This window comes from Synchiropus splendidus, chromosome 9 (assembly GCF_027744825.2).
Source record: "Synchiropus splendidus isolate RoL2022-P1 chromosome 9, RoL_Sspl_1.0, whole genome shotgun sequence".
NCBI classification, from domain to species: Eukaryota; Metazoa; Chordata; class Actinopteri; order Syngnathiformes; family Callionymidae; genus Synchiropus; species Synchiropus splendidus.
The window spans coordinates 19,948,887-19,958,611 of NC_071342.1; the positions used below are offsets into that span (position 1 = coordinate 19,948,887).

Sequence of the window (9,725 nt, forward strand, 5' to 3'; positions counted from 1 at the left end):
TACATGGCTATATTCACTTTCAGAAAACATGCAAATTAGTTTGCATACATTTATGTATGTATTTGTATTATTTAATTTTTTTAACATATGGATTAGATTAGATGAGATCTCGAAATTGAATCCATCAGGGATATGAATATGAAGAATGTTCCCTTTGAAAGAAACTTTTGATCTTCTGACTAACATATGTGTTTTGTTTTTATTTTTTTCCATTTTTAGAACATTGTTCCTGAATTATTGAGCATTTATTGCAGAGCCTGATCTACAGAAGCAAACATGACAGGCTTGTTTTGCTACATCAAGTTTTACTTTGATTTAGGGTTAAAACTGTGGGAGATGGTCCCGTGTCTGAGCCACAAATGGCTCTGTAAATGGCATAATTTTTAGTGTATGAACTTTATGCAGGAAGCTGGGCACATCAAGGACAAAAAAAAAAGGCTGAAGCTGCTTGGCTGAAGTTTACGCTCTCTAAGTGCTTTTTTATTTTATTTTTGTCAATATGTAATTAATGTAATAAATTCAATGAATCACGATTAAAGCTATTCAGTATCCTACATTATGGAACAATGGGGTGCAATGGGAAAGACCAACTACATTGTTTATTGTGTAACTACGGCAGTTGTTTCCAGAACACTCCAACATGACACTCAAATGTCAAGAGTCCAACGTTAAGTCAATCAAGCGCCTCCTCATTCTGCTCCTCCAAAATAAACGTATATAAAACTATTTACAGTGGCGTGAATCTAGTGTTTGGCTGTTGAGGGCCTAGTAAGTGGTTCCTTTATATTCAGTGAATAATTTTTTTTTGCTATTAAAAGTTAATGCATGTTACTAAATCGTGAAATGACGTCACAGGAATTCCACAGTACGCAGACTCCGTGGACTTCTCACGGTGTGACGTGTGCCCTCGCGCCCGGTTAGCTAGCTTCCAGGCTAGTTAGCTAGTTGTTGACAACATCGTTCATTGGATTCGATCGACGTTAACGCTGACGCTTCTTTCCCCAGTGACCCCCGAGTTCCAAAATGGACGACGAAACTCACCCCAAAACACTGTGAGTAACACTTGAGCGGTCCGGTCGATGTGACGTGAGTTTAGCGTATGTCGACAACCGGTGGCTAGCAAGTCACTCCAGAACCCACAGATCTGATTGGGTTTAGAATATTCATCACGTCAGCGTTTTATGATATTATTTAATGTAAGAAGGGACACTATACAATGCATTCGTTTCACGCTTGAACACGACACTATTTGTCAAACGTTGTCCACGCAAAGGTAGGCCTCGGTGTGTATAGCTCTCGTTAGCGTGAAAGGAGCTGCTTGTTTACTCAGAATTACCCAAGTACAAACCAATCTTGCGAAAAATATTCCCACCACGCACTATTTTATTAACTTGAATTTTTGTCTTCTTTTTTTTGAACCAGGTATGTGGGAAACCTCTCAAGGGAGGTGACAGAAATTCTCATCCTACAGCTGTTCACCCAGATCGGCCCTTGTAGAAGTTGTAAGATGATCACAGAGGTAATTTTGACTATGATGGCTTCAATAACCGCACCCTGTTAAACCACCGTCGGAAGAGCAACTCATTTACTGATTTGAGCATCTCTTAAAATGATATTTGCACAGAGCTCTCAATGAAAATGCGTACACCCGTGTCAACTCTTTGGTGAATATTAGTTGGAAGGCTTCAGTTGATATTAACTTGTTTGTATTATTAACTTGTTTGTATTACTGCATTATATATATATCTGCCATGTTTTCGTCCCTTAAAAATGTGAATGCTGTTTTATAAGGCCTTTACAACCTTCACTACTGGCACCATATCACTAAATTGAAATTTGGATATTATGCACTCCCGCATGCTTGTGTACTGCTCTACTCACCCGTGTATTTGTTCTTCCTGCTGTTTTACAGCACACAAGCAACGACCCCTATTGTTTTGTGGAGTTTTTTGAACACAGAGATGCAGCTGCAGCACTAGCTGCCATGAATGGAAGGAAGATATTAGGGAAGGTAAGGGGAAGATTGCATTTTGCATAGTAGTGTTCCACATTTTTACTTAAAAAACTATCTATTTCTAATTGTAGGAGGTAAAAGTCAATTGGGCTTCTACTCCCAGCAGCCAGAAGAAAGATACAACCAGTAAGCTATCACCAACTGACATCCAGCAAAGTGTAATGTAGCTGTTAAGGTGCTAATATATTTTTACTTCCCTGTAGATCACTTCCACGTTTTTGTGGGTGATTTGAGCCCTGAGATTACCACAGATGACATCAAGGCTGCCTTTGGACCTTTTGGGAAAATTTCGTAAGTATGAATACAGTATGATTGTATGCCTTTTGACAGAACACCACATGTATTTATTTACTTGTGTGTTGTATGATCACATATTCTTGCAATTCTTCTATCTATGGTTTTGGGAGTGAAAGACGACTGGAAAGCACAGTGGCTGGTGGTTCAAGGTTGGAATTACAAAAGGCACAGTCATCCAGTTATAAATAAGTTGGCCCTATGCTTACAGTATAACTTTGTACACAACATGTATAGTGTAACAACTGCTTGCAATGATTCTGGCCAGAGGTGTGCATGTTTACAGGGGACCAAATGTGGTGCAGAATACTTCTTTTCCCGCTGTTTTGGATGACAGTGTTTCTGAAACTGAGAAAAGAGAGGGGCTGGCCTGCATGTGAACTGGAAATGATGGCAAGCAAGAGACTTGAGAAAAATATATTATTAAAAATAGAGGGAATATTTGAAACACAATGCAACATTAATCTTATGGGTTTAGTTTTGGATGAAAGCTGATAAAATCTCTTTTGTCTTATAAGTATACTAACGCTCGAAGTGATCATTTTGCTTGAAGTAGCTTTATTATCTTTGCCCATATATTATTGGACCACAATCGGAAACTCCAATTAAGGCAACAGCAGGCTTTTTCAATGTGGAGTGCTGAAACAACACAAGTTGTTTGTTGCCAATTCCGTGATTCTTTTGAATTTCTGTGCTGTATAGACATTAGCCAATGACAATTGCGTCCCGTTTACATGATGCGTTCACCGAGTGGTGGCAGGTGGGGAAACAGAAGGAAATTCATTCAGTGTTCACATTAGTGACACATTGTCTATTCAACCAAATGTGTCAAAATAAACAAGCACAATTAAATTTGAAATACATGTGTTTCATAACAGTGTAGGTACATATACATATACATTTTAAGGATTTCATTTGGGATTCAAACCCAGGTTATTAGTGTGCAGAGACAGATGCTGTACCACTTGGATATCGGGTACCATCACATTACTATACTTCCTTTTTCAACACTATTTTTCCATCATAATTAGCTTGAATGTGGTCACGCCTCAATACTTATTCTTTGCAGTTATTGGACCCTTAGGCATTACTGAATTTGTGTGGAGTTTGAGCCATCTTTTCCTCTCCGTTATGGACCCGGGGGCGCTACAGAAATCCCCCCCCCCTCAGGCTGCCTGATTGGATGGATTTCTAGTGCCATGTGCCCATTTCTTCTCTGTGATTTGCCAAGCTGATGTGCTGAAGGGGCATTTTTTGCATTTCCCCTCAAGCAGGATGTGCTGAACAGGAAGCGGTTTCATGTCATGGTTGACACTGGGTACTTCCCATCCTATAAATAATGGGTGAAAGTTTTTAATTGAAAAAAGTAAATACAATGTTATTGAAAATAAACATTTTTAAAAAGCACTCAACGCCCCAGCACCCCCTATGACCAGCTGCCACTGATTTGTACTTTTTTGCATTGCTTGATAAAATTTCATATTTGACTGACAGAAATATTTATTTGCTGGTGGATTACTCAGTGTTTTTCTTTAAGCATCTCCTTCAAAATGTAAACTTTGTGACTTGATCTGAACCGCTGTTAGATGTGAGTCGCAGTGAAGTAATAGCACTTTGGTTATTTTACAGAAATGCTCATAGGATTGAACAGGAGCATGGAGGCTAACAGCAAGGAACTGTGCACTCTGGAGACTCATATGTAGTTGTTTTTTTCTCTATTTATTCTACTCTTTCTATTTGTCTTCTTGTAGTTGCTTTGTATTACCATGATTAGAATACATTCTATCTATGTATATATTTCAATCTTTGTTTAAATTGTCTAATTTTGCTTCACATAGTGTTTTTGTAGTGAAAATTTTCTCCAAAAATCTGAAAATGTCAATCTCTCAAAATTTGCAGCTCTCCAATCTCCATTTTGGTGGTAAAGAATTGACCAGGGAAAATACAGAAATCTGTTAACAGGCTATGTATGCCATTTAATTCTTTCTTTCTCTATTTTCTACTTATACTTACCTGTACTTAGAGCACCTACATCACATCGTAAGAATGCATGGTAGTCAATGTAAGCGCAAAGCATTGTTTTTACACTTGGAAGGCATAAACAGACAGTGGTGCTCTAACGACGAGGATCCATTTATGCATCTCATGTTACATAACAACCATTAAGTTAGGCTGCATGTATTTGTAGATATTTTTGTTCAGTGTTGTTTTGAAGTACATTTTATGAATTGGTGCTCAGTTCAGGGTCATGATGAATAAAATGGATTAATGTAGGACAGAGTAGCGGATTCACCGTTCAGTCTGTTTTTGCGTGGCTCCTATTATAGTTGAACGAGCTGTCAAAGGAGCGCAAGTTGAAGTTGCTTTTGTGTTTCCAACAGCGACGCTCGTGTTGTGAAGGACTTGACGACGGGCAAATCAAAGGGGTATGGATTTGTGTCCTTCTACAACAAACTGGTAAGGCTCCAGTGCAGCAACACAGACCGAAGGTTATTTCCATTTTCTGTTTACTATTCTACTATTTAAGCATTTACTTTGAAGCTGGGCATACGCTGTGCGATGTTGAGCCGATTCCCTGTCAGGTGTGCTCCAAGCAATGTTATGAGCTGAACTGACATTCCCCAAATATATATGAATTATGCTTAGCTATGCTTACAAACAAAATAAGAATGTAATGTAAAATAAGATAACTTTTTAGATATTTTTTTTAGAAGTTGTCAAATCTTATTGGACTTCTATTCGTGCTGTGTATGCCCTGCTTTGTCAAAGTAGACTTCTTGCTAGACCCCTCTATGCTCCCGAACTAACGTAACCTTATACTACAACTTAACATAGAAACATTGTTGTTGAATGACCTAATACTCAGTATATAGGGTCCAAGAGGCACACACAACGTAATTTAGCTTGGTTGTTGACCTTGTTTTTTACCCTCAGGATGCAGAGAACGCTATCCACAACATGGGAGGCCAGTGGCTTGGAGGGCGTCAAATCCGAACCAACTGGGCCACACGGAAACCACCCGTTCCTAAAAACACACAAGACAGTAAGCTATTTCTCATTGATTTATTCGTGAGACTCAACCACATGTCATACAAAATTTAGCCCAGCGTTAAAATGAAACTCTAGGAGTTGATCACCGCTACAAGTCAGATTAAGTTGCAGTCTTTTTCTTTCTGATTTTTAGCTGTGCATTTTGACAGTCACATGAAACATCGTCGCTAATTGTCTCATTCCTGCTGATAATATTATATAATATGTGTTTCTCCTGTTTTTCAGATGGCTCCAAACAGCTGAAGTTTGACGACGTAATAACTCAATCCAGTCCCCAGAACTGCACCGTGTACTGTGGCGGGATCCAGTCAGGACTTTCTGGCAAGTGTCTGTTTGTTGTCAACATTGAGAAATGGTTTCTTTTACTACTAAAGACACTAATATTGGATGTGGGACACATGTCATCTTGCATAAGTCTAAAGAATTATAGCCACTGTAACCTAATTGCTAAACTTTAGGCTGTTGGTTCAATGTTCACTTCGGACGTTCTTTGGCCACACAAGTTGATCTGTCATATGTCAACTAAGAGGTAAATGGTTTACTGGTTCAGCAAATGCCCTGCTGGAGTTTCAGAGAATTGGGACAGTCAAAGCACATATTAGTTTACATATTATAGGACAGTGTTTATCCTTGTCATGGTCTTTGAGCTCTGTTTTCGATGTGTCACAATTCCTTAAATATTTTAGGCTTTAAATAATTTTTATGTGTCGATCCTTAATGAGTGCTTGCCCCAGTTGTTCTGGTAAGTGATGGTTGAAGCCAGACAGTTAAATAGAATTGCTTGTGTTGATCTACTAGAAAGCGCCTCTGAAACCTGGGACAGAAGTGATTTGATGAGAAAGACACTTGGTGTACTAGTTGTGTATTGATCTACAAATACAAACAAAGGAAGTCCACAAGCTTAGATTTAGACAAGCTGCCCATACACTAGTAACTGGTTTTATGGTTTTCTTTAATGCCAACAGAACATTTGATGCGACAAACCTTTTCAGTCTTCGGTCAAATCATGGAGGTGAGAGTCTTCCCGGAGAAGGGCTATTCTTTCATCAGGTACAAAAGTTACACGTTTTATCCACTAGATGTCCCCCAAGTCACATAAATGAATCTTTTCTCATTCCATCGCCCGACTTCCTTTCCAGGTTTTCCTCTCATGACAGTGCCGCTCACGCCATCGTGTCTGTAAATGGCACCGTCATCGAGGGACATGTTGTCAAGTGCTACTGGGGCAAAGAATCTCCGGACGTGGCCAAAAGCTCTCAGCAGGTAATAAGAGAGCACCATCAGAGTGCCGTCTCACAATTACAATTTATGTGTTTCTTTTTTTGTGAAACAGGTTGATTACTGTCAGTGGGGTCATTGGAATCAGGTGTATGGAAGTCCTCAACAACAGCAACCCCAGCAGCAGCAGCAACAGCAGCAGTTTGGACAGCAGTATCTGACTAACGGGTGGCAAGTTCCCTCCTACAATATGTACGGCCAGACATGGAACCAACAGGGATTTGGCGTCGAGTGAGTTGATTATTGTCAAGTTGTTTTTGTATAGCGCTTCTTTTAATTTCATTGTTGGCTATTTCATTGTTGGCTGAGGTTAAAAATGCGCAGGATCTTTGTCCAGCAAGTGGCCCCCATTTTCAGTGCTTCCACGCCGAAAGGGGTCGGGGAAAAAAATCGACCCGACCCATAACATTTTTTGGTAACCCTCACTTTGAGTGACGAAAAGGATTCCACTGCCTGTGACTCGTGTGAATACATGGTTCATTCACTATCGATACTGTTTTTTAAAGAGTCATGCCAGGTTGTATATTAATCTTCTTGAACAGTTTACTGCGTTGCTCCTATTTCAAGGAAAACGGCCATTTACGATTCAAAAAATCGTGCATAGCTCATGAGCATGCATCAGAAATCAGGACTCCACATCATGTATTAACCCTGTGAATCCTGTTGACACCGAGCTCCAGTCCTTTATCACAGAGGTCTTTGAGAACAATTTAAAAACATCAATGTATGTATCTCATTTAAGAGACAAAATAACACGTGACATTGGTAAAAACTAATCTCTTACCTCAACAATCAGGCGTAGTGCTAACCGACAAGCTAGCTGTTAGCTCCAGGGTCCATCGCTGCTTGAGCTCCTTCGTGACAGTGATCAGCTGCAGGCACAGGCAGTGATGCGGCGTCAAGAACGTGTGGCGACTACAGCGAGTGTCGAATGTTAATGTCGAACTTCATAGTCAGGAACTGATTAGAGGAACCTGAATGAATATTTCTGATTTGATTCTGGTGAATCAGAAGCAGTTGTCGATGCCCATCCCTAGTCATTGCTAAATCAGTCAGATATAACTTGTATTACAGAAAACTGAGGTTATAATCAGCATGTTTAAGTGTTTCCTCTGTTCCCTTTCCACAGGCAGACCCAGTCCCCTGCTTGGGTCGGGGGTTTTGGCTCCCAGTCAGCCCAAGCTGCGCCCCCAGCCGGTTCCGTCATGTCTAACCTGGCCAACTACAGCATGGCTGGATACCAGACACAGTGAGCGGTGACTGCAAGCACAACACCATGAGGACTTTGTGAGTCGTGTTACACCACAAGTGTGGCAGGTTGGGGCTGATTTTCACAAAGCCAGAAGAGCCATCTGTGGCCCCAAAATTAATTGACATCTTCCAGAACCTTTAAAAAAATTAAGAGAATCCTTGTGCTTCGAAGAAAATCTAAGACTTTGTTTTTAGGTGAGATTTTCTATTGTCTTTAAACTTTTCCAACCATCAGTTTGAGGGATAACATACTACCCAGCTTCAAAAAACAGATTTGTATTTGATATGCGGTTAACGTGGACAACTACGGTTTTCACGTCACTAAATGGAATTGTAACATAGTCATACAATATATCACTATCCCATTTAAAAACACATTTTGTACAAGAGGCTATTATTCAGTGTACACAGTTGGAGGAAAGTTGCTCAGTAAGTGAGTCACTCCAACACCCCAGTTGGCTACTTTCCTTGACGCTTGCCAGAACTGCTTTTATAATTTTGAATTTTGAATGAAAATCTGTTTGTGTTCAAAAGTTAGATTTTCTTTCAACTTTTGTTGTGAGGCTTTCACAGAACTGACGCTAGAACAGGGGTCGACTCAGCGCTGCTTCGAGCTGATGAGTGATATCCAACGTTTTGGATGGGTTTGACTTTGAGTTTGCATCAGTGTTTGTAACCATGTAATTGGCCTGACGTGAATCTGAATCACGAATGCTGACTACAAGAAATGTAAAACGACAAAGACAATACATTGTAAACGTATGTGTGTGTGTGTGTGTTTCTGGGCTGGTCTCCTAGAGGAATATTAAAACCGGAATATTTCCTTCCAACTTTTCATTAATCTTGGTTTTGCTCATGTCTTGTACATGATCCCACTTAATTCAGCTTCCAACCAGCCGAATTTATAAATGTCTGTAGGCTGTTCTTTTTCTGACAGTGAGGCTTCAGGTGTGGATATTTCTTCCCTTGATCTGGTCGCTTCATCAGGGCAGCAGGCACTGCTTTCTCTCCCAGGGCTCTCAGAATACTTTCAGTATTTACAGAAGTAATTCTACACACAGCAGGTAATGCTAACAACCTCCTGCCATTTGGATTTGGTTTACACATGTGCCATTTTGTACAATATCTTACACTCCTTGTAAATTCCCCTCTTTCTCTTCGTCCTCGCCAACAAGCGCGTTGATTTTAATGTAATTATTGGTTTGTTTACAGCCGCAAGGGCGCGGGGGGTTTCCACACAGGGTCCTGTCGGCTGAATATGAATAGAAACCTCAGTCATGCAAGTCAACTGTACATACTGTAGGTAGGGTGTTATAAAGATGCCATCAGTAAATCTCAGCAATATAATTTATGAACAAGCCTTAATTGATGTGTCAGTAAATTTCAATTTTGTATAAAATACAAAAGCTCCGTTTTTAAAATTCATCTGTACATTACGCCATTTTAGCAGACCGCAGTAATGTTTGGGCTTGAACTGCACGCTTAAGACATGTAATATATTTGTTGCTTAAAATATTGAATGTAACTGCAATTTGCTTTTCATGACGATATATCCCTCATTTGAGCTACAGAAGTGATGTTTTGGATTAGGATCATGTCCGGTGGATTTTTCAGTTCGGCAGCCGAATAAAGAGACATTTGAACCTGTTTGGTTGTGTTTATTGTGCACCGATATCTAACTAGTGGTGTCGCTAGCTAACGCACAGACACATACAAGGAATACATGGTTAAGGGCTTCGTCTGAACCATTGGGGAGCTCGACAAACACTACACTGAGGCTGCATGGATGCTATAGTTCATCTGAAAACTTCAATATTCATATCCATAAGTAGTTCTG

The 9,725-nt window shown here is 40.0% G+C and overlaps 1 protein-coding gene across 1 annotated transcript; it reads left to right on the forward strand.

The window, feature by feature from the left end:
- The first annotated feature begins 853 nt into the window (after positions 1-853).
- tial1 (TIA1 cytotoxic granule-associated RNA binding protein-like 1) lies at positions 854-9,529 on the forward strand. Its single transcript, XM_053875017.1, has 12 exons — positions 854-1,052; positions 1,423-1,519; positions 1,913-2,011; positions 2,086-2,140; positions 2,218-2,305; positions 4,690-4,765; positions 5,243-5,351; positions 5,585-5,680; positions 6,325-6,409; positions 6,499-6,622; positions 6,693-6,868; positions 7,767-9,529. The coding sequence occupies exons 1-12, from the start codon at positions 1,024-1,026 to the stop codon at positions 7,888-7,890; spliced, it is 1,158 nt and encodes a 385-aa protein (XP_053730992.1). The 5' UTR covers positions 854-1,023; the 3' UTR covers positions 7,891-9,529.
- The last annotated feature ends 196 nt before the right edge of the window (positions 9,530-9,725 follow it).